Source organism: Mastigoproctus giganteus, chromosome 12, assembly GCF_048544385.1.
Source record: "Mastigoproctus giganteus isolate SK-2022 chromosome 12, ASM4854438v1, whole genome shotgun sequence".
NCBI lineage: Eukaryota > Metazoa > Arthropoda > Arachnida > Uropygi > Thelyphonidae > Mastigoproctus > Mastigoproctus giganteus.
The window spans coordinates 130,825,973-130,851,491 of NC_143586.1; the positions used below are offsets into that span (position 1 = coordinate 130,825,973).

Genomic DNA, 25,519 nt, shown 5'->3' on the forward strand with positions numbered 1-25,519 from the left:
GTAGTTGGTTGGTGGAACAGACTTCCATTCCTTGTTGTGGAAGTTGATAGCATAAATAAATTTAAGGCTCAGCTGGACAGGTATTTCGAACGAACGGAGGGGTGAAGTGGAAGTTTTTTTTTTTTTTTTTTTTGGCTGATGCTGCATAAGCTTGCTTTCTTGCATCATATACCTCCACTAATGCTAATTATCATCTTCAAAAAAAAAAAACATGGGCAGCTAATGTTTTGAGATGAAATTGCACACCACACTGTTACACCCAGTTACTGTACAGTGGTTGCTGGTGAAATTGCCAAGAGTTTTCTTCCAACCAATAATGAATTACAGGTAAGGAAATTGCAAGTTTTAAACTCTGCAGTTCCTGTACCTTGTAAGAATAGAAATTTAAGTCCTGGTGCAATATTCATCATACTCCTAATGGATAAGTTCAATGCCTATGTTAATATAGAATGCATTGGACTCCATATGAGAGCAGTCCTGACAGCTGTAATATTTTCTGACATATGGATGCTTCATATTCCACCCAAAGTCTTCTTTTTTTCAAGCAAAACCAGTTTCTTCAAAATTACATACCCATATTTTAATAGCATGAGCGGATATTACATGAACTTCACACTTAAGTGAATATGAAATAAACACCAGGCAGCTTTGTAACTGTTGTTTTTGCCAAATGCCTTAATGGTGAAAGCACATGGAACAGCACAGCACTCCACTGTTCCATGTTTACTAAATGCCATGGTGTGGACAAGAATATGTTGAGCGATTCAATCTTCCCACCACATGTGTACCCAGAAAACTGGTTTATAAAATCAACCATTTCCCTGCCTCGCCCTATAGCACTTTTTTTTCTTTTTTTACTTTACATACAAAAATCATCAAATTACTTAAAAGATATTTCTGAACAATACTAACTTCAGCCACCCATTTAACCATCTTTACAATTTCTTCTCTAGTCTCAGGCCAAGCAGATACACTTTTAATTGCTACAGCTTCTCTGAGTGCCTCCACATATTCTTTCTTGTGATCATCAATATACCTGGAGAAAAAAAAATAAAATTATAGGTTATATAAAATAACAATAAAAGCCTATTCATTAATACTCTTAAAATTGCACTTGCTTGCTTGCTCTCTCTCTCTCTCTCTCTCTCTCTCTCTCTCTCTCTCTCTCTCTCTCTCTCTCTCTCTCTCTCTCTCTCTCTCTCTCTCATTAACAGTCTCTTAAGTCATTGTACATGTTAGGCATTGCCTCTTTCTGTGCCTAGCTGTAAGTAAACTGGTTTGCTACTTAGTGCATTGATCTCTTGTGAAGTGGAACCACTTCACGAGTAACCTTGGTATTTGCACCAGAAATACTCCAATGAAGTATCTAGAGTAATACAATGCCCCAATGGAGAAATCTTTTTATTTAAAGTGTATTCCACTACCTAGCAAGAGGTTTCAACCTTAACTACAGATGTATGAAAAAATAAACAGCACTAAGAACCTCAATTACAGTAGCTGACAGGAATCCCAACCTCATCTGGAAACACACTCCTGGATATGCCTCACCTACTCCACTCTACTCCCACAGAAGAAACAGACTGCTGAAAACAGCAAAAATGAACTTTTTACACTTTTACTCTGTATTATATTATATTCTGTATACTGTTCTGCTGTGAATATCCATGCTAATGTAATGCTTTAAACGCAGCAGTATAAAATTTCTCATTTATTTATTAAGTCTTAAGCAGATTACAAGTTATTAATATATCATACAATTCCGATAAGTACTACATGTATTGTATAATTTAGTAACGAGCATTACATATAATGTAAAATTGATATAATATTTTTCTCTGTTGCATAACAGAATATGTATCTACACCCCCTAGTCAATGGCTGTAACTGGGAGTCTCCTAGGAGAAATAAAGATAATAATAACTAGAGTCTCACTGGTGGGTAGGTCGGCAACTACAAAAACACTCATGCTGAAGTGCCGCCACAATATCAGATCAATGCACTAAGCACCAAACCCAGTTTGCCAGTAACTATACACAGAAAGAGTTGTTGTTTTTTTGGTTTTTAGGAGCATTAGCAACTAAGGCCATATGCGGTGGTCATTCCCTTGACCTTTCCGCATCCTCCGTATTTGGTGGTGACTGGCTCGAACCCCGGTCTAATCAAGAAGCGTGTGCTATGCACTGCTGCTCCTTCCCACCTGGCTACGGAGGCACCTTACACAGAAAGAGGCAATGCCCAACATGTACAGTGACTTTGCATAGTTTTTGTAACTTGAGACTTTTGCAGAACTTAATGACTATCTCACTTACAGCATCACCTCACATACTGTGGATATATCTTGTCACTGATTTGCTCAGGTCTTCACAATACCTACTAGCCCCAATGATGAGACTCCAATTAGAGTCAAAAACCAGGACTGGGTGGTGAAGTATATTGCATTTTAAATAAAATGCAATATACTTCCATATGAGCAGTGCTTTTTATTTAGAGTGAAATACTAATACAACTGGAAGTGCCTCCACAATATGAGATTGATGCAAAAAGCAGCAAATCTATAGACAGCTATAGAAAGAAGCAATGCAGCTATACAGAAAGCAATGACAAGATGTACAATAGCTTTTTATAACTTTCATACCTTGAGGCTTTTGCCCTGAACTTAATGTCTACAATCTCCTAATATAATTTTAATTATATTATGCTTCTGAAATTAATATTAATAATATTAAATTAATAACATAGATCCATCATACTCAGATGAAAAGAGACTATATTGTAAGATGCAGCAGCAATACATAACTTTACACCACTTCCCAAAAAAACATTTGCCAACTTAATCTCTGCTATGCACTCATCGGATTTGAAAGTTCATGTCAAACAGCCACTTTCATAAACAAATTTATTGAACACTGAAGTCCAGCCTTCAACAATTTAGTTGGAGGCATAAATTATTTTCTGACATGGTAATATCCTACTGTAATAAGAGCAGAGAGCTAGACATATTCAGAAAGCAAGCAAGCAAACACACACACACACACACACACAATAACATCAAGATGTTTATTATGGAAAATATTTTTTATACATTATATTTGTACTAAATATTTTAAGTAAACTAGATGTACCCACCATAATGTATGCCATCTTTCTGATTATGACATAAATAGTTTTAGATCCTTCAGTCTTCACTATTCTTGTTTAGTGGTGATAATTCTACAGCAGTCACCTGTGGGATATATGCAATATGTCTATATTTGCAGGTGGTTCCCCATCTTCTCCAACAAATATTGCAGCAACCTTCGTTTTGGATATAGGTGCATCATCTAGTCCAAATGTTGCATTACTTCGGCCACACCCTTAGTTTGATTGTTTTTCAAGCCATTTTGTTGTTGTTTCAGCAGAATCGAAAATATAAAGTTGTCTATATCCTGTCTTATTTGCCTCGTTTGGATATAGCGGTGAGCCCAAATGGTAAATCTGTCGTGTATTCTAAAACAGTATGGACCATTTCCAGGCAGTGATTTAATCTCTGCACCCATTGATGTGAACGCCATTGCTGAGATGTACTCTCACATATGTTCAGTGTAGTTATTTGCTTCACATGTATCCCCTTGTAAGCAGCTCTTGTAATAGAGTAGGTGTCCCAGACAGTGGGTCAGGTGAAACCTTTCCGTCATGACAGCATTTAGTATTTATTCAATGTGTTTAACTCGTGCATCCCATATCTTGCATTACAATACTCACTGTTGTAACACAGTTCCTATATCATGCTCTTCCACATTAATTACAGCTTGCTGATTATTTGCATCCGGTACTTCTATTTGATTAGTCCATTGGCATTTTGCCCATCTTCTCATTTCTAATCTTGCTTCTCTTTCTTCAAATGTTTTCTGTCTGTCTTTATCATCAAAGAGTCTCATCTCATATGCAGGATATGCAACAGTAAAATGCAAATTATATACAGGCATACCTTGATTAACGAATAGGATGCATTCCACGAAATTACTTCGTTAAGCGAAACTTCGTTTTCAGAGGTAAAAATACCATGTCCAGAATAGGAATATGTTCCTAAGTAAAGAAAATGAAAAGCTTTTTTTCGAACAAAGAAAAGTTTTCTTAAATAAACAGTCAACTTACAAAGTGAAATCACATTTTAAAATATGGGTCTAAAGCTGATTGTTTATGCTTTTTTTCTCTTTCAATTAACAATTGCCTATACGGAGTTATTGCATTTAACACTGATCGCTTAACAATAACACTTCTTCCTAAATCAGGATCATTTTCACAAAAAAAATTTAAAACGTTTTCAAGTCATTTAAGCACCTTTTTAAATCTTTGGTTGTTAACACTTTTTCAGCAGGAACTTCTTTAACTTAGTCTTCTAACAAGGTTTTCTAAATCTTCCACTGAAAAATCATCATCTTCTGCATTCAACAAATTTCTAACATCCTCTTCATCGACATTTTCGAAACCTATTGATTGAGCCATCTGGATAACTTCATTTCTAATTTCGTGGATGTTATTTTCTTCTTCTAGTACAACTTCTGGCCATATTTTGCGCCAAACTCCATTTAAGCATTTTTTAGTGACTTCTTTCCAAGAACTATCAATGTTTTCAATTGCGTTTTTAATGGTGTAGTTTTTCCAAAAAGTTTAACTGTCATTTCCTCTTTATCCTCTGGTTCAGTTAAATTGCTTAATGTTCGACGCAGATAATAAGCTTTAAATGATGCTAATACTCCTTGATCCAATGGTTGAATCAGGGAAGTTGTGTTTGCTGGAAGAAACAACTTTGACAGGAATGCACGGGTCCAACGTGTTAAGATCAGTAGGATGTCCCAGAGCATTGTCTAACAACAAAAGTTATTTTTTTGACAATACCGTTTTACTTCAGGACAAAAGTAGTTAACAAACCAATCAGTAAATAACTCCTTGGTAACCCACGCTTTTTTTATTTGCTTTCCATATTACAGGTAACTCGTTTTTATGTTACCTTTTAATGCCCTCGGATTTTAATGGTAAACTAATAACAATTTTAATTTATAATCGCCAGAGGCATTTGATCCAAAGAGTAATGTTAAACGGTCTTTGGCTGCTTTGAACCCAGCAGCTGATTTTTCTTCAAATAGAAATGAAGCTTTTTGATGGTAGCTGTTTTTCCCTTTTGTCAACATTGAACACCAAATTTGGTGGAAATTTTTCACGTTCAATTATTTCCTTTAGTTTTTCTGGAAACTTATTCGCAACTTCAACATCTGCACTTGCAGCTTCTCCTGTTAATTTTACACTATGAATCCTGGCCTGTTTTTTAAATTTCTCGAACCAACCACGAGAAGCCCAAAAGTTTCCGTAATTTCTTCAGTTTGTTTAGATTTCAGGTGATTAAACAAAAATAATGTTTTTTCTTGAATCACCATTTGACTTAAAGGCATATGATGTTGTGACATATCATCTATCCAGAAACTTAACATTTTCTCCATTTTTTCTAAAATTGGACTCCTTAAGCGAGTTAATTTTGCCGCTGTAACATCTGTACAATTCTGAGCAGACTGTTTTATTTTTTCTGATTGATTTAGTATGGTTGTTAAAGTTGATTGTGCTAATCCTAAAGAATGTGCCACATCGGATTTTCTTTCGCCCCATTTCAACACGTCGTACGATGTTTAGTTTCCAAAGAAATTGCTTTTCTTTTCTTTGATTCTGACATTTTAACTAAAAAAAATTTCTATTAAAATTTACAAAATCAACATTATGTAATGCTATCAAAGAACCTATGTCAGTTATTGCAATGCACCACACTGAAACAACGTCAATCATGTATTGCAATGCACCACACTGCAACACACCCTATGAAGTGTAAACGACAACTAAATTAGGCGAATGACGCGCAAAACTGTTATAACAGACACACCCACAGCTCGGGAGCACGTAATGAGTTGCCATCAGCCACCAATTGGATGATTGTCGGGCATTGGCCTTAAATTTTTTTTATGTTAAATACGGCTTGAAATTGCGGACTTCATTATATCAAAGCTTCGTTATCAGAGGTAATGTTAACCGAGGTATGACTGTATTGGAGAATTATGACCAACAAGCCTGCATTCTGAATAAAAATGCATTAATGTACTATAATGTGCATTAATTTTCCAGTAAGTAATGCACTATATTATTATTGCATTATAATGTATTGTTATTGTTGTTGCTTTTATATTATTTCTCCCTGATTGGAGGATTCCACTCTAATGGGTACTGCTACCAAGTACACAGGGTGGTTGTAATGTCTGGTGTTACTGTTGGTCTAGGAACTCAACGACTATCCTACAGGTGTTCAGGATTGCAACTTTCTGGAGTTCCTTGTAGGTGTTCTCTGGGAGAGCTATTGCTGCTAGACTGCTACGTAGGGTCTTTGGCACCATACTGGTGGTTGACACAATGATCAGGATGGTCGTTACTCCTTGCATGTGCCACATTTCTTGACCTCTTGTTTCAGGTTTGTGTACTTCCTAATTTTTTTTCCTAGTGATTTTCTGGACATTGCTAGTGTTGGGCACAGCTATGTCAATCAGGTAGGTAGCCTTTTCCATCTTGTCCACAAGGGTTGTCTGGTCTATTGTGCAGGATGGTCTTATCCGTTATTATGGCGTGGTCCTAGTACAGCTTGTGGGTTGAGGTCACTAGTACTGCCTGGGGTTGTAGTATGGTACTCTTTCTTTGGTCAACTGGTATTCCCTCGCTAGCTTCTGATGTATTATCCTGGCTACCTGGTCGTGTCTATGAGTGTACTCAGTCTGGGTGATCACCCTGCACTCCACGGTAATGTGTTGAATCATTTCTGAGGCCAAGTGGCATTGTCGACATATGTCATCTGACATTTCTGGGTCCTTTGCGATGTATTTTCTGTAGTTTCTGGTGTTGATTACCTGGTCTTGGATGGCCAGCATGAATCCTTCAGCCTCAGGAAAGAGCATCCCGCTTGTGAGCAATGCATTGGAAGCAATGTTATCGATGTGATCTTGATGGAGGTCATTGTAGTGTCTGCCATGGAGTGTCTTCTTTGCCCATATTTTTAGCTTCATTTCTTGTGCCGTTTGGGCAGGAGAGGGCCCCCTCACTTAGGTTGAGTGGGGTGTACCACTTATCTATCTTCCTTATGGCCTGGTGGAGTGGTGCTGTGTTATTCTTGAAGTAATCCTTCAGGTTAACTATCGCTGTTTTCTGTTGTTCTATCAGGCCCCTTCCTCCCTCTTTCCGAGGTATTGTTATTCTCTCCACTGCTGACTTCGGGTGATAGTGGCGACTCTTGGTCATCATTGTTCTTCTCTTTCGCACGATATCTTCTAACTCGGTGTTAGTCCAATCTATGACTCCGAAGGTGTATGTTAGTACAGTCTGTCCTCGTATAACACGTGTTTGTATTACACGAATTCGATCATACACGATTTATAAATAGGGGAACAATGTCGCATATAACACGAACCTAATTCGCTTATGCACGATTCGCCTTTGTGTTTACAATAAATGACAGTCGAACGCGGCGAAATCACCACAACTGAAAACAACACAGTAGGAATGAAGAGAGGATTCTGAAAATTTGTTTTTATGATTTCGTGGAAGGGGAAACACATTTAACATAATAACGTAAAAATCAACAGAATTTCAGCTACTGTATCGGTATTATTGCAAATGTAATTAGATCGACTTTTACTACCCGTTTATAACGACTCCACTAGCAGGAACCACCAATAAAAGGAAACTGCAAATTGTTTTTATTGTTTTATGGTAGTGACTTCCAGAAATGTGCTTTAGTAAAACATAAGCATGTAATATGTGAGAATAGCGTGTTTACGCCTTTACTGCATTTATTCAGTTGTACACAGGCGTTGCATCGTTTATTCAGTTGCTACTTGTTTGCTGTGTGTTTATGTATATGAAGCTTGCCTCCTCATTTTTGTTCATTTTATAATTGTGCTCTATTCTCAAAAAAATGAGTAAAATACTTGAAAAAAAGTGTGAAAAGGAAGCGTTCTGGTGAAAATACTTCAGAGAGAAAAAGAAAAGCAATATCAATAGAAGAAAAATATGAAATTGTGAAACGCTTTGACCGGAATGAAAGAACATGCAATATTGTGCGTGCTACAGGCCTAAATGAGGGAATGCTGAGAACAATTAGAAAGAATGCAGAAAAAATAAAAGCAACTTTCATAGCAGGAACAACACAAAGTGTAACAAAATCAGTTAGATCAAGACACAAAGAACTGGAAGAGATGGAACGTCTTTTATCTGTTTGGATAGAAGATCAAACAAAGAAGAGATCAGGAACAAGTTTGCTTACGATAAAAGCAAAGGCATTGGCAATATTTGAAGACCTCAGAAATTAAGCTGAAAACCCTCAAGAAGTGCCTCCCTTTACTGCCAGTAGTGGCTGGTTCAACAATTTCAGGAAACGTCACGCTTTCCATAATGTGAAATTATCAGGTGAAGCTGCGAGTGCAGATGAAGCAGCAGCAAAGGCATTTCCGCCGATACTGAAAAAACTAATTGAGGAAGAGGGCTATACACTGGACCAAATTTTCAACTTTGATGAAACTGGACTGTATTGGAAAAAAATGCCAACACGAACATATATCTCAAGAGAGGAAGCACGAGCTCCAGGCTTCAAGGCTGCTAAGGATAGGTTTACCGTTATGTTAGGAGCAAATGCAAGTGGCGACTTGAAACTGAAGCCTGTTATTGTTTATCATGCAGCTAATCCACGAGCATTAAAAGGGATCACAAGGACTACCCTGGGTGTTTACTTTAGGAACAGCAGAAGAGGATGGATGACAGGGCAGATCTTCACTGAACTTCTACTACATGTGTTTGAGGATGTGTTTCGAAGCTACTGCAAAAAGAAAAATTTGAATTTTAAGATTTTAATTATTTTGGACAATGCACCAAGTCACCCTCCAACCCTTGCTCAACTGTCACCAAACATCAAAATCCTGTTTTTACCGCCTAACACATCTCTTATCCAGCCACTTGACCAAGGAGTAATTGCTGTTTTTAAGCACTATTACACAAGACGGACATTTAAGATGCTGATAGCAGAAACAGAGGGCGAAAATGCATCAACAGTTAAAGACTTCTGGAAGCGATTCAACATTAAGAATGCAATTTACATAATTGTGGAGGCTTGGAACGAAGTGACAAAAGAATGCTTACATGGTGTTTGGCGGCCACTTTTACCAGATTTTATTCGTGATTTTAAAGGCTTTGATCCTGTAAATGAGCTTCCTAAATTAAAAGCACATTGTGTTGCCCTCGCAAAGCAGGTTGGCTTTGAGGAATTGGAGGAAGATGATTTAGAAGAGTTGCTTCAGTCTCATGAAGAACTTTCAACTGAAGAACTGCAACAACTTGTTGCTGGAGGGCAGGTGGAAGATGAGAAAGACGACAAAGTTGAATGCCTGAACACCACCATAAAACCGCTTTGTACTTCAGAGTTATCTTCAGTTTTAAATTCATTTGAGAAAAGTATGCAATGGCTAGAAGATAACGATTATAATGCAGAAAGAAGCAGAAGAGCACTTTATACAATTCGGTCTGCTTTGGAGCCATATAAGCAGCTGCTTTGTGAAAGGAGGAAGACTGCGAAACAACAGAAACTAGATGTCTTTTTTATGAAAACACCCAAGAAAAATACAGAAAATGAGCCGCAGCCCTCTAGTTCTGGTGTGACCACATTTCGTCAAAGTCTTCATCGGCATCTCCTCCACCTCCCAATTCCGATAATGATGACAACCTGCCGCCACTTTCCCCATAATTACGCTGCTTCAACCCTTTCTCAAGCCCTTTCCCTCAAGCTGTCTTCATTTACTTTTAAGGTAAGAATCTAAATTCAAATGATTAAATTATTAATTTTACATTTTTCAACTGTAACTGTTTTATTACGATTATTTATTGTGTTTGGTAATGTTTTGGTTAAAAATGTGTGTCCAATCTTGGGTGGTCGGCACCTAACCCTATATTTTCCATAGGGCCTATTTATATTGCACGATTTTGCATTGCACGAGGATTTCTAGGAACGCAACTATCGTGTTATACGAGGACCGACTGTACTGGAGCTGCATTGGAGTTTATGGCTTCAACTGTGTTTCCTCCATTCAATTTTGCTTTCAGGGCTTCTGAGTCTCTGTTGTTATTTTTTGGTCAGGCACTTCTAACTGCTGAGCCTGCATCATCCTTAGGTAGGTCCCTCCTTCTGTCATTGCTTCGATCTCTTTACCAGTCAGCAGCTGGTAGTTTCAGCCGACTAATTTTCCCTGGTGAAGTGTGTGGGTCTTGCATTTGTCTAGACCAAATTCATCCTGATGTCCTTGCTGAAATCTTCGGTGATCCGGAATAGTTGCTGGAGTTGCTTCTCGGTTGCTGGAGTTGCTTCTCGGTTGCCGCATAGAGCTTGATGTCCTCCATGTACATCAGGTGGGTGAGGGTGTACAGGTTCTTTCTTCCTTCTTTGAGGTTATATCCGTACTTGCTGCCTTTAAAAGCATGCTGGATAGCAGATTGAGTGCTAGACAGAACCACAGTAGGCTCCGAGCATTTCCCTGAAAGATTCCTCTTCTGATGGGGATTGGTCTGGTTGTGATGTTCTCGACCTTAATGGTGGTACTCCATTTCGCCATTGTTGCTCCTAGGAAGTTTGTCACTATCAGATTGACCTTGTAGACCTTCAAGGTTTCTATTAGCCAGCTATGAGGTACGGAGTCAAAGGCCTTGCGGTAATAGATGTAGGGCGTGTATAGGTTGTGGTGCTTCTTGTAGGCTTGCTCCATAACTGCAGCATCTATGGTTCATTGCTCCTTGCATCCTTTCTGCTGTTCAGCCATTATGTTCTGACTCTAAGTTGTCTAATATCTTCTTGGTTATGCAGCTGGTCAGGATCTTGTACATCATTGGGAGGCAGGTGATTGCCTGTATTTCACTGGGTTTCTTGTATCTTCGTCTTTAGGCTTCAGATATGCGACTCTTGAGTGGGAAACTTTGGGATTGTCTCTGGGTGCCTTATCATTCGAGTGAACTGCTCTGCTAGGTGCTCATGTGTGCTTCTTGTACCAGTAGTTGTGAATGTTATCAGTTCCTGGATTCCCAGTTGAATGTTATGTTCCTGATCGACTGTTTTACTTCTCGAATCTCCCACTCTCTCTCATCTCTTGTAGTTTTCTTCTGTTCTACTTCTATCCAGGGGGCTTTGCTGTTATGTCTTACTTCACTGCTCCAGATATTTCCCCAGAACTCCTTGATCATCTTCTCCAGTGGTCCATTTCCTGTTTTTTCATCTTCTCCCAGTTTCCTGAAGAAGGCTCTTTGGTCCTCAAAGATTCGGTTGTTTATTTTCCTCTGGAAGCTCTCTTTGTATCGCCGTAGTCTCTGCTTCAGTGTGTCCAAGTATTCTCCTATTCTCTGATTTCTGGTATCATGTTTGTTGTGGCTCTCTCTCTCTCTCTCTCTCTCTCTCTCTGATGCTCTTCACCTTTCCAATCAATTTCTTACTTCTATTACCCTGTTGGTACTGAGTCAACTGACCTATCTTGACTCAATTCTTCTATCTTCTGCTGAAGTCTTTTTTCCCAAGCTAGTGGTTTCTTCTGTTTTTAGTTCTTCTGCTGCTGGTCTCTTGTTTCTTTTCCATTAATCCTAGTGGCTGCTATGGCAGCACAGTATACGGCTGTGTGGATAGCCTCCAGCATTGCACCACTGTTGTCAAGGTAATGTGGTATTATTTGTCGATTTAGGTGGTCTGTTACTCTCCACAGGATTTTATTTTACCTCTGCTCTCTCTATCACGTGGGTTCTTGTGGTGTCCATTCCTTCGAATTCTGTTAGAGCCTTCTTCCACTCTTCTTCTATTCTGGATATCATGCCTTCGTCTCTTTGCACTTCGACTACTCTGGGTTGTATTTCTTCTAGCTCTTCCTCCTCTGGTTCCGTAGTATGCTGTTCCTTCTGATTCCATATTGAAAATATTCTTTGTAGTTGATTGCTCATATCCTGCTTGATTTTTCCAAGATGGCAGGAGCTATTAGGTTCTTTGTGATGGTCCTTCTTTAGTCTGCTAATCGCTGTCCGGTGACCTGAATAACTGGGAATCGATCCAACCACTTCATATGTATTTGCGACCTGTACATTGTCATATCGGACTCTAGCTTGGTTATTTCATAGTATGCTTGCATGATGTACATTTCAGAACTGAAATTAATTTAAACTGGCTTCATTATTAATTATTTTCTAATATTCCTACAAATAGGCGCACTATAGCCATAGCAGCTAATGCGCCAATAAACAACCATACCACACACACTCACACATGATGTACATATTCATTTCGATGCTCCACTTCATGCATTGGTGGTGTCTTCCTTTCTGGGTGGTCACTAGCACTGTTGACAATCCAGCCCTACCAAATGGGAGGAACCACTCCCAGTTGGTGGGGCTGGATGGTCTTGCCCTTCTCTTGTGGTAGCCATATGGGGGACAGCGCCACTTGCTCCACTGTCTTGTTCGGGAGTCTCCAATTTTTCGAACCAACCCCTCTGCCTAAGGCCTGAACACGAATGACTTTATCCTGTGCCACACTCTAGGCAGTACAATTAATATTTCTCTGCTGTTGTTGTTATTTGGTTTTTTTTAGGAGCATTAGCAACTAAGGCCATATTGCTCCGGTGCGGTGGTCATTCCCTGACCTTTCCGCATGTTCCGTATTTGGTGGTGACGGGCTCGAACTCCGGTCTAATCAAGAAGGGTGTGCTACGCACTGCTGCTCCTTCCCACCTGGCTACGGAGGCGCCTACATTTCTCTGCAATATCATCCATCTATTGAGGTGCACTAGTTTGGCTTCGCCTTTTGTCCAGTGGGTTTTTTTTTTTTTTTTTTATATTTTTTAGTTCTCACGAGTGACACCAGATGGTGGCACTATCTGCTCAGCCGTCACTCCAACCTTGGGGAAGGTAAGTCCAATGGAACAACTTTTGCAATTTTTTTTTATTATTATTTTATTATATCAGTCTCCCAGCGTAATTGTGCCGCATTTGCTTCCACCACGGTGGGATTCGAACCCGGATCCATCGGGCTGGTAGTCCAGTGTCTTAACCACTGGGCCATCACACTCCTTTATTATTATTATTATTATTATTATTATTATTAGCCATATGGTGCAAGGAAGCCTGAGGCTTATGCTGCACCAGCCAAAAAAAAAAAAAAAAAATTCTGAGTTACTCCTGAGAGAGAAAGAGTCAATAGAAGGGAATCACCAAGAAAGAGAAGAATGATGATATCCAGCTCAGGACCTTGGGTGTGCCAAGCCCATAATCACCAGATGTGAACCCCTAGGGATATTAAGTGTGGTCACGCTAGATAGATAAACCTCATGCATGCACTTTGTTTATTTAGCATGACCATGTGGTACCATTCTTGATTTCCATATATAACTTATTTATGTATTCATAGCTGTGGAAGAGACACAGTGTCGAAAGCTTCTGTAAGTATTTTATTTTATCAAAAGAAGTAAGCACAGTGAGCAGGGGGCAAACACCACAGTAATTATTAATATTGAGTTGAATCTGAAAGTTTATTTATCTATTATTATGAATAACTTCAGAACTAATACTAGCAATTTTATTTATATAAAAACTTTCAGTAGGGCTGGGATAAAAATCAGTTCAGGTGGGTTGGGTATGGGTAATGAATTCGAAAAACAAATTTGGGCTCGGGTTAGGTCATTTATACTTCAGACTCGGCTGATTAAAAATAAAAAAAAATGTAGACCCGCACAGACTTCAAGGATATCCCATGCTGTGATGACACCACAAGACGCGTTCAGTGTCTTGTGGGAGTAACTGACTGGCATTGCCTCAGAGATATGGCTTGGAGGAATGTTTGTCACTTCTGTTCTCTCCAAGTATGTCACCTATGCAAAGCTGTTTGACAGATTTAGGAAAGCTTGCCAACCCTTCTGGATAAAGAAGGGTGACATGTTTCCTAGGGGTTTCTCACTAATAATTTGGTGTTGGGCCTGATATGACTTCTGTTTGTCTTTTAGCAGAAGTGACATTACCTGGGTCAATACACAATTTTTCAGATAGGAACCAAGTTAGGGCTCCAGAAGAAATTACTTTATCAGGAGTCATGAAAATTTTGTTTTGGTTCAGTGCCCAGGGCTCCCCACCTACCAGTGATAGGTTAGGTTGTCAAGTGGATAAACAGAAGAAAAATATGGGGGGGGGGGTTTACTGAGCAACCAGAAGTACTGAAGCATACAAAAACTATAAGGCAATCTGTAATGATACCACAGGCTGATTATAAGAAATCAATGGCTAAGAAAGCCAGAACACAGACAAGGAGATTCATTTAACAATACAAAGAAGAAAAGAATAAATCAGATCCAATTATTACATAATGGATACAAGAAAATTGTAGACTGATATTGTTGATGAACTGAATGGGTACATTACCATTTGCAGCAAGGAGAAACTGTGTGAGTAAAACTATGCAATATGAAATTAGTAATAGTAAAATTACACAAGATTGTTTATTAGAAAAACTTTCAAGCCTAAAGGAAAGTAGTCCTCTGGAATGGTAGCATATGCTAAGTAACTTTGAGAGAGATATGTGTAAAGTGATTATACTGATCAATTAAGAGCATCTCTGGATTTGGGGGAGGGGGGGGGAATTACTTTGATTAGAGAGGTGCCTGCCTAGTGACATCCTTAAAGGTAGTTCTAATGACTAAGTGAACTACTATAGACACGTCAACTGACTTCAGTGGTAAGAAAAGTAATGAAGCAAAACAACAATTAAGAAAGCCATACTGAAGAACCTAGAAAGAAATGGTATTCTGAAGAAAATGCAGCATTGTATTGTAAAGGAGGTTATGTTTACAGTTTCTTTGGTGCATTACCAACAAAGACCATTATGTGACAAAATAGTAATAAAATGTTAAAAATATAAGATCTGAAAACAATTGAAAGATGTTACCTTGTCAAATGACAGAATAAATATAAGATAAAAGGCAATATACAGATTAAAAAATAGGGAGAATTTTATATATATATATACACACACACACACACACACACACCTGTATATAAATTAAAATTTATAAAAACTTAAAAACATCTAACCATTGTCAGAAAAAAAATCTGACTGAGTATATAAAGGCTCAGTCATATGCATAAAAGCAGTTAAATGTACATTAAAACCCTAGAGTCAAGTAAAATATGTTGATAAAAGTCTCACAGGACTCACACGTGGAAGGGTCATCGGCCTCTCAGACAAAAAGGATTGCATCAGAAGACAGTGTCCTACGTGGAGATGAGCAAAAATAAATCCTTTTTTACAATTCTTGAAGACAAGACTGACATTATTAGATTACAGGCTTTATCTGAAGTAATTTATTTGTAATTTATCTGCCTATCCCATGAATCCTGCCAATGGGAGTGTATCTTTCCTCTTTCAAAGTATTATTCCAAGGAAAGAGATGAATCAGATTGGTCCACTGGATATTGATGATTCAACTGTTGATAATCTTGCTCAGGGGACTAACAAACAAAATGAGTATTTTGCATCTACATTCACACGAGGAGTTATTCAGGGAGGGAAATGCCAGACTTGAATTAAACTCTACCAGTGAGCTAGATGATTTTGTAATAACAGAGAGTGGAGGAGAAATTGTTGAAGATAAACATAAAAAAGGCACCCGGGCAGATGGGATCTATCCAGTTATATTAAAGGAGGCAGCAAAGGAAGTAAGCAAACTTTTAATTATGAGAGCTTCCTTGGACTCGGGGAAGGTACCCATGGACTGGAGATGTGCAAATGTGACCCCAATTCACAAAGGAGGATCAAAGGGCAACAAGTAATTATAGACCTGTTAGTTTAACTTCTGTTTCAGGAAAATTAATGGAGGCACTGGTTAAAGAAGCACTGCAGGATCATCTAGACAAGATTTCAGTTATAGCTCTGACACAGCATGGTTTTGTTAAGGGAAAGTCTTGCCTGAACAATTTGATTGGATACTATGATATAGTCACAAAGAAACTGGATGAAATGTAATAAGTTTGATATCATATATTTAGATCTTAGACAAGCTTTTGATACTGTTACACATGGAAGAGTGTTGCACGAATTGGAGCAGTGTGGCATTGGAGGCAAACTGCTGCTATGGATAAAGGGATGATTGAGTGGGAGAAGACAGAGTGGTAATAATGGACACTGCTCATCATGGACTAATGTTAATAGTGGAGTCCCTCAGGATTCAGTGTTGGGTTCATTGTTGTTTTCTGTATTTATAAATGATATTCATGACGATAAATCAAGCTTAATGTCCAAGTTTGCAGATGATACGAAGATTGGCAGGGTTGTTAAGGACACTACACTGCTGCAACAGGATCTAAAAAAGTTGAGCAGATGGGCTGAGAGGTGGCAAATGAAGTTTAACATTGACAAATGTAAACTACTACATATGGGAAGCAGTAACCCCAGAGTGACATATCAACCCTGTGGTACTACACTAACAGTGGTAGAGAACAAAAAGGACCTGGGGGTAATTGTGCAGGCAGAGATAGGAAGTTTTCTGAGCAGTGCAGATGGTCTAAAAGAGTAGCTCATAGTGTCTTGTCAATGATATACAGGAATTTTTCTAGCAGGGATAAGGTGATTATCCCCTTGTGTAAAGCAATGGTCAGGCCACACCTTGAGTACTGTATACAGGTCTGGTGGCCTCATTTTAAGAAGGATGTAGAGCTGTTGGAACGAGTACAGAGAAGGGCAACAAGATTAGTGAATGGAACAAAGGGTTGCTCTTCCGAAGAAAGGCTTAAATTTTGCAAATTACAGTGTCTGGAGACTAAGCACCTGCGAGGTGATCTGACTGAGGTGTATAAAGACTTGAACGGTTTGAGCATGCTCAATGATGATGGGATTCTTCCTCTTGCTCAAAATAATCACCTGAGAGGGCATAAATTCAAATTGAGGAAAGACAGTTGTGGGATAGATGTGTGGAAGTTTGTCTTTGGCCAGCAGGTAGTTGGTTGGAGGAACAGACTTTCATCTTTTGTTGTGGAAGTTGATAGGCTAAATAAATTTAAGGCAGAGCTGGACAAGTATTTGGAATGAACGGAGGGGTGAAATGGGAGTGTTTTTTTTTTTTTTTTTTTTTTTTTTTTTGGCTGATGCTGCATAAGCTTGCATCATATGCCTCTACTAATGCTACAATCCCAATGTGGCTAGGAATCTAGCAGAAGCAAAAATCAAATTAATTATTATAAAACAACTTTTTCTCTTTGATAAGATTTTTTTCCTTCCCAGTAATGGTTAGTGGTACCAAATGCATGGGGTGGTTGGTTGTGTCTGATTACTATTATTATTACTGTTGGCCATGGAACTCTTACATTCCTAAAGGTGTTTAGGATCGAGACTTTTTGGAGTTCCACGTACGTGTTCTCTGAGAGGACTATTGATGCTAGGCTTTTATGGCACCATGCCGGGGGTTGACACGATGATTGGGATGATCATTACTTGTTCCATATCCCACATATCTTTGACTTCTTGTCTTAGGTCTGAGTACTTCATTTTTCCCTTGTATAATTCCTGGAGGTTTCCAGTGTTGGGTACCCCTCTATGTTAATCAGGTAGATAGGCATTTCATTTCGTTTTTGTCAATTAGGGTTATGCCTGGTCCATTGTGGTGGCATGTTCCCAGTATAATCTGGAAGTAGAGATCTCTGTATGGCCTGAGGCTCATACTTGTAATATGGTAAACTTTCTTTGATCGGCTGGTATTTTTAGCTTCTGAGGTATTATCCTGGCTAACTGGTCATGTCTGTGAATGTACTCTGTCTGCGTGATCACCCAGCATCCTACGGTTATGTGCTGGATTGTTCTGAGGCCTCGTGGAATCATGATATGTATCATGTCACTTTGTGGGCGATGGGCAATGCAGTTCCAGGTGTTGATTATCTGGTCTCAGGTGGCAAGCATTAATCCTTTGTTCTTGGGGAAGAGCTTCCCGTTCGTGAGCCATGCACTGGAAGCAAACTTATCTATGTAATCTTATCTTGGTGGAGACCACATAGAGTGCCTTCTTTGCTCATCTTTCTGTCTTTGTTTCTTCTGTCTGTGTAATGTCGTCTCCTTGTTAAGGTTGTGTTGTGTGCCGTTTATCTTTCTTATGGTTCTGTAAATTGGTGCTGTATGCACTCTCGCAAGTTCTTAATTGCCTTCTCTTGTTCAATGAGGTCAGTCAATTCCCTATCCCCTTCTTTACAGGCTATGATCAGTCTCTCGATGGCCAACTTTGGATGGTATTGGCAGCTTTTTGGTCAGTATTATCCTGGTCAACCTCAATCTCTTCTAGCTCAGCACTGGTCCAATCTATGATCCCAGAAGAGTACATTAGTACTGGGACTGCATAGGTGTTTATGGCTGTGGCCATGTTCCCACCATTCAGTTTGATTTTAGCAGTCTCCGATGGTATTTCTCAGTCAGGTGGACCATGAACTCTTTGTGTACTAACTTTGTGTGGGCTTGCATCATCCACAGATATTTCTAGGTCTCTTGCACTGTCATGGCTTTAATCTCTTCACCAGTCTTCACCTGGTAGTTTCGTCCAACTGGATGTCCTTGATTCAATCCATGGGTCTTACATTTGTCTAGGCCAAATTTCATCCTGATGTCAGTGCTGAACTCTTTGGTGATCCAGAATAGCTGTTAGAGTTGATTTTCGGTTGTGGCATAAAGTTTGATGTCATCATTGTTCATTAATGAGAGAGAGAGAGAGAGAGAGAGAGAGTGAGTGTGTGTGTGTGTGTACAGTTCTTCCTTCTTTTACAATATATCTGTATTTGCTTTGCAATAGTTGATGTAGGCTGTGTACAGGTTGCAGTGCTTCTTGTAGGCTTGCTCCATAACTGCAAATCAATGGTCAACTCATGCTGCAGTTACTATTTCTCCTTCCTTGCATCTTTTGCTCATCTACTTACATCCATTCTGCTGCTGGCCATGATGTTCTGGCTCTTCAAGTGGTCTGATATCTTCCTAGTTATGCAGCTGGTCAGGATCTTGTATACTGTTGGGAAACAAGTGACTGGTCTGGGCTTAGCCAGGTTTGTGGAGTCTGTCCTTAGCCTTCAGGCAAGTGATTCCTCAAGTCAGAGACTTGAGAATTGTGTCGGGGTGCCTTATTATCTAAGTGAATTGCTCTGCTATTTGCCTGTGTGTACAGATGAACTTCTTGTACCAATAGTTGTGGATATTATCTATTCCTAAGGATTTGCCAGTTGTGGGACTTCATGATTAACTGTTTTAGTTCTTCCTCCCAAATCTTCCATTCTATTATCTCTTGTACATTCTTGGTTTTCTTCCTTTCTAGATGCTTCCAGGGGGCACAGCAGTTATGGCAAACTTAAACTGCTCTGCAGGTTGCTTCAGAATTTCTCAAGCATCTTCTGGCTGGAGGGTCTATTTGCCTTCCTTCTCCTTATACCCAATTTTCCTGTAAAAGGCACTCTGGTTGTCATCAAGTACCCTGTTGTATATTTTCCTCTGGGTACTCTCCGTGTAACAGCAAAGTCTCTTGCTGAGTGCCAGAAGTTTCTGCATGAAGGTGTAAAAGTATTCTTTGATCCTGTGATTATCCATCTTGTATTTGCTGTGGACATGGTCTTTCTTGAGGATGGTCTTCACTTTTCTGATCAACTTCTTATGTTACCCCATAGTACTGGGTCAGTTGACCTATCTTCAATCTTATGTCTTCTATCTTCTGCTATAGCCTTATTTCCCAGGCTGGTGGTTCCTTGTCTTTGCATTTTGTATTCTGCTCGTCTCTTTTCCGTTCATCCTGGTGGCCTCTACAACAGCACAGTAAATAGTTGTGCGGATGGTGTCTAAATGTTAGTCATTGTTGTTGAAGTAATCATGTATTATTTGCCTATTGAAGTGATCTGTGTTCTGCCACACAGTTCTGTTGGGTCCCTGCTTCAGCATGGTGTGGGTTTATTATTATTAATAGTGACACATGATGCAAGGAAGCAAGTTCGTAAAGCATCATTAAAAAAAAAAAAAAAAACTTCCACAACATAATTTGTAAACATCCAATAATTTGTTAGTTGTTCCTTAATTTCATTCAAGCTGCCCACTTCCATAACACCAGATGAAAGTTTGTTCCAATAGTCAACCACCAGCTGGCTGAAGGCAAACTTCATCACATTAAACCTGCACTGATCCTTTTTCAATTTGAATTGATGCTACCTCATTTGTACAGTTCAGGCAAGAGGAAGAATATCACCAGCATTCTTTCTTTCTTTTGCTTGAAGAAAGAGAAAGAATGCCAACATCACTGAGCTTGCTCAATCCATTTAAAACCTTAAAAACCTCAATCAATTCACCTTTCAGATGCCTAGTTTCAAGGTGCTGCAATTTGCAAAACTGAAACCTGTCTTGGTAAAACCGCTCTTTCCCCTTCACCAATCTCGTTGCTCTTCTCTGCACCCATTCCAGTATACAAGGAGTTAATCACTTCTGTCTCTGCTAGCAAAATTCCTGTATAGCATAAACATGAGCTACACTGGCAGCCTGCATTGCTCAGAGAACTTTATATCTGACTGCACATCACAAGGGCTCTTTCATTTTCCACTGCTCTGAGTGTAGTACCACACAGTACTACACAAGAGCAGGATTTGGGATTACTGCTACCATTATGCAAGAGCTTGCATTTATCAATATAAAATTTCAACTACCATTTCTAAGTCCACTGGCTTAATTTGTTAGATCTTGTTTCAGCAGCTTACCCTGATTAATGTCATTAACCACAATGTCAACATTCATCTGATATACCTTCATCAATATTACAAATAAATATATAAAAAAACAATGGGCCCAGCACTGAACCCTGAGGAACTCCACTAATAATATCATTCCATGAAGTGCATTGTCCTTTAATAACCACTACCTGTCATCTCCCACTTAGCCTCTCCCTTTATCCAAAGCAGTAACTTGCCCTTAATTCATACAGCAGTCTTTAATGTGCAATACATCAAAATCTTTCCTGAAATTCAAGTATATGACATCAGAATTATTTTTTTTTTGAATCAAATAATATCGTTACTACATCACAATATCCAAATCAAATATGTTAAACAAGATTACCTCTTAAATCCATGCTGTGACTGCCGTATAATTGCATTCCTGTCTAGATGGCCAAACTCCATTATTTTCCCATGAACAGAAATTAAGCTAACGGGTCTGTAACTACTTATGTCACCCTTTTATCCCCTTTGTGAATTGAGGACACATTAGTACATCTCCAGACAAAAGGGACCTCTTCTGAATTCAAAGATGCTCCTATAATGGTATGTGTGTGTGTGTATTACACACACACACACACACACACACACACACACACCATTATGGTTAAGCGTTTGCTTACCTTCTTTGCTGCCTCCCATAATTATATTACAGTACAGATTACATCTAACCACAGCACCTTTATGTTCCACTTCCTTTCTCATCACTATGGTGGCAAAGCGTCCTTGGCAGGCCCCGGAAGGCAAACATACAAAACTTATACTGATGCATTCGTCAGTATAAGTTGTACTCCCTACTGCCAGGGGTCACGACCAGTCTTCATGGATTGCCTGCAGGGCTCTGTCCTGGGACCCCTTCTGTGGAATCTGGTCCTTGAGTTCTTAAACTTTGACCTGAATACAGTAAAACACAAGCCTACGCCGATGATTTGATAATGATGCTTAATGTTGCTTTGATAATGAATAGCAAATCGAGCCATCAACACTGCTGCACTGGACCCAAGAGAACCAGCTCAGAATTTCGCCGGAAAAAACAAGTTCAATCATCGAGGGGTTCTCTGGATATTAGGAGGATATTTGCTGGAAATCTCTGGCATTTCCAGCAAACTGGCACACCCATCACAAAGCAAGCAATGCTGAGATGGGGGGGGGGAACCCCTGGTGCCGCCTGACACAAAACACTTTACTTCATTTCTCGTCAACTTTCCCATCTCTTATCAAAAAATCATTTGGCTTCCTGTTAGATTTTGATGAACTTCTGGAATTCCCTTCAATAGAGAGTTCCTTGTGCATGAATATAGATGCAAAATACATATTCAGTTTTTCAGCAATCTGGGCAGAATCATCATTAGTTAACCCATGGTCAAGTGGAACAATATGATTCAAGCCCTTCCTTCCACTGCTAATATAAGTAAAGTGTATGCTACATTTTTTGTCAGAGACTTCTCGTAATCTGCCTTCTCTTGCTAACCTCCTTTGTGATTTGATTACATCATCATCAGCCATTTTCAATCCACTGCAGGATGAAGGCCTCTCCAGCAACTTTCCAGTTCCTTCTGTTTTGAGCACTAGCCCTCCATTTACTACCCACAAACTCATGAATTTCATCTATCCATCTCCGCCTTTGTCTTCCAGGATTTCTTCTAGCTCCTCTTGGATACCATTCTGTTATTTTCTTAGTCCATCTGTCATCATGTCTTCGAGCTATGTGCCCTGCCCAGGACCATTTTAGTTCTTTAGTTTTGATAAGAATGTCCTTTACTTGAGTTCGTTGCCTAATCCATGTGTTTCTCTTCTTATCTAACAGTCTGATTCCCAATATGACTCGTTCCATTCTTCGCTGTGTAGTTCTCAGCTTCTCTTCCATTCTTTTGGTGAGTGCCCAAGTTTAACTTCCATAAGTCATGGTGGGGAGTATACAATGGTTCATTATTTTACGTTTCAGACAAACTGGGATATTGCTCTTCAGTATGTCACTATATTTCCTGAATGCTATCCATCCAAAATTTATTCTTCTCTTGACTTCCAGCCATTTATCATTATTACAGCTAATGACTTGTCCCAGATAAGTATATGACTCCACCTTTTCAATTACTGTTCCTTCAATCATTATTTCCCTTTCTGTGGCATACTTGTTCATCATTACTTTTGTTTTAGCCATATTCATCTTTAGTCCAAAATCCTTACTAGCTGTGCATAACTGATTAAGATTTTCCTCTAATTCGTTGGGATCGTGGCTAATGACCACAATGTCATCTGCAAATCGTAAATGGTTTAGGTACTCGCCGTTCACATTGACTCCTTTCTGCGACCAGTCTAATCTTCTGAAAGCTTCCTCAAGGGCAGCAGTAAACAGCTTCGGAGATATTGTGTCTCCTTGTCGAACTCCTTTCTCAATTTTAAATTTCCTACTGTCTTTGTCTAGTCTAATAAAGGAGGTAGCACTCTCATATATTTTCTTCAAAATCATAATATATGGGGTATCTATGCCTTGTCTTTCCAGTGCCCGAAACATTGCCTTATGCTGTATGGAGTCAAATGCCTTTTCATAATCCACAAATGCCAGGCATAATGGTGTTTTATATTCATTTGCTTTCTCCATTAGCTGTGATATTACATGAAGGTGATCCATAGTTGAGAATCCTGTCCTAAAGCCAGCTTGCTCTTTCGGTTGATTCTCATCAAGTATTCTTTCTAATCTGTTAGTAATGACCCTTGTGAACAACTTGTAGATGTGGGATAGCAAGCTAATTGGTCTATAATTTCCAATTTATCTCCTTTCTTATGCAGCAAAACTATGATTGCATTATTCCACTGCTTAGGCATCACACCTTTTCTAATGCACTTTGTGAAGAGCCTTGCCAGTTTTTGTGTTATGTCTCTTCCTCCCAATTTTAACAACTCTACAGTAACTTCATCTTCCCCTGGGGCTTTCTGATTCTTCATTTTCTTCAATGCATGTTCTACCTCATCAGGAAGAATATTGGGTATGTCGTATGTGTTGCTACTTTGCAATCCATCTTCCCCACTGCTGGCATCATTCCCCTGCTCCTTGTATAATTCTCTATAGTAGTCTTCTGCTATTTGAATTATGCCTTCTCTGCTGTTTATAAGTACACCATCGCTATTCTTCAGTTTCAGTATCACTTGTCTTTCTGTATTACTGCTCATGGCTGCTGATTTAATTCCTTTGTTTTCCCTTAACGCTTGTTCTACTTTTCTTGTGTTAAATCTTCTTATGTCCTCTCTGAGTCTCTTTCTAATGGCTTTGCATAACTCAGTATACTCAATTTTCTCCCTGTCAGTGTTTTTCTTGCTTTTCATTTGTCGTCTTCGGTTCATCATGGCAAGTGTTTCTTGACTAATTTTTTCTTCTTTGGATTTCTTTTTCCCTATAGGTTTCTTGGGCTTTATCACTTTCAGAAAGTTGTAATATTCCTCGTCGATATCTTGGTCCTGAGCAGTCTGCAGAAGCTCAAACTTGTTCTTAAGTTCCAGTACATACTGCTTTTTCTCCTCCTCTGTTATTTCAAAGACCTTTGTATTATTTACTCGAGTCAGTTTTTTTCTTTCCTTTCCTACATCTATATCAAGTGTACATCTTACCATTCTGTGATCACTTCCAACATTTACCTTATTCAGGACGGTAACATCATTCACAATATATCTTCTGTTAGTGAGGATGAAGTCTATTTCATTAGTAGTTAATCCATTTGGACTCTTCCATGTCCACTTTCTGTTCACCCTTTTCTTGAAAAAAGTGTTCATTACTGACAATCCTTGAGATTCTGCACAATTCCACAAGTCTTTCACCTCTTTCATTTCTTTCACCAATTCAAAAATTTCCTATTGTTCCCCTTTCTGCACTGTTTTGTCTTTTTCCAACCTTAGCATTGAAGTCTCCCATAATAATAGTGTAGTGGGTTTTCTGCTCATCTAGAAGACTCTCAATTTCGGTATACATTTCTTCAACCTCTTCATCATCATGGCTCCATGTTGGTGCATAAATCATTATAATCTTTAGCTTGTATCTCTTAGAAATCTTGAGTATTAGTCTTGACACTCTTGGTGATGTACTTTTGAATTCCAAAATGTTGTTTTTAAAATCTTTATGGACCAGAAACCCAACTCCACCTTCACTTCTTTCACTGTTTCCATTGGTGTACAGCAGATTTCCACTTGGTAAACTTATAAGTGATTCATTTCTTCTTCTTGTTTCAGCCAAACTGAAGATATTTCAATTCACATTTTTCAATTCCTTTTCCAGCTCTAATATCCTCTCTTCACCGAGGAGTGTTCTTACGTTATAACAGGCCAAGTTCAGTTTCCATAGTCTAGATTACATACTAGTTTATATCTACCATAGGCTTCTGTATCACCAGAAAAGTTATATGCATCCCATGCATTTTTCTTCTCAGCCACAAGTCTTATCAGTTCATCTGACATCAATTTAGGCCTAAGCCTAGAAAGGTATTTCTTAGTTGGTATGAAAAGCCTAGCAGCTTCTACAATTATTTCCCTGACTGTTCCAATTTAGCATTTGCTGCTGGAAAACAGTGAGTTTTTTTTTTTGTTTTTTTGTTAGTTGTTGGTGCATTGCCTTCTGTGGCCATATTGCACATCCCAAGGTTTTTGCATTTTCTACTTTGATCCAAGCCCGAGGAGGGATTCGAATCGGCGACCA

General features: G+C 39.0%; 1 protein-coding gene across 1 annotated transcript in view; it reads right to left on the minus strand.

The window, feature by feature from the left end:
* The window catches only part of Cndp2 (Cytosolic non-specific dipeptidase 2), a 265,591-nt gene that overhangs the window by 186,005 nt on the left and 54,067 nt on the right, over positions 1–25,519 (minus strand). Inside the window, exon 2 of the mRNA XM_090386709.1 lies at positions 913–1,036. Within this exon, the coding sequence (XP_090242835.1) occupies positions 913–1,036 (124 nt within the window). The remainder of the gene's footprint in view (positions 1–912; positions 1,037–25,519) is intronic.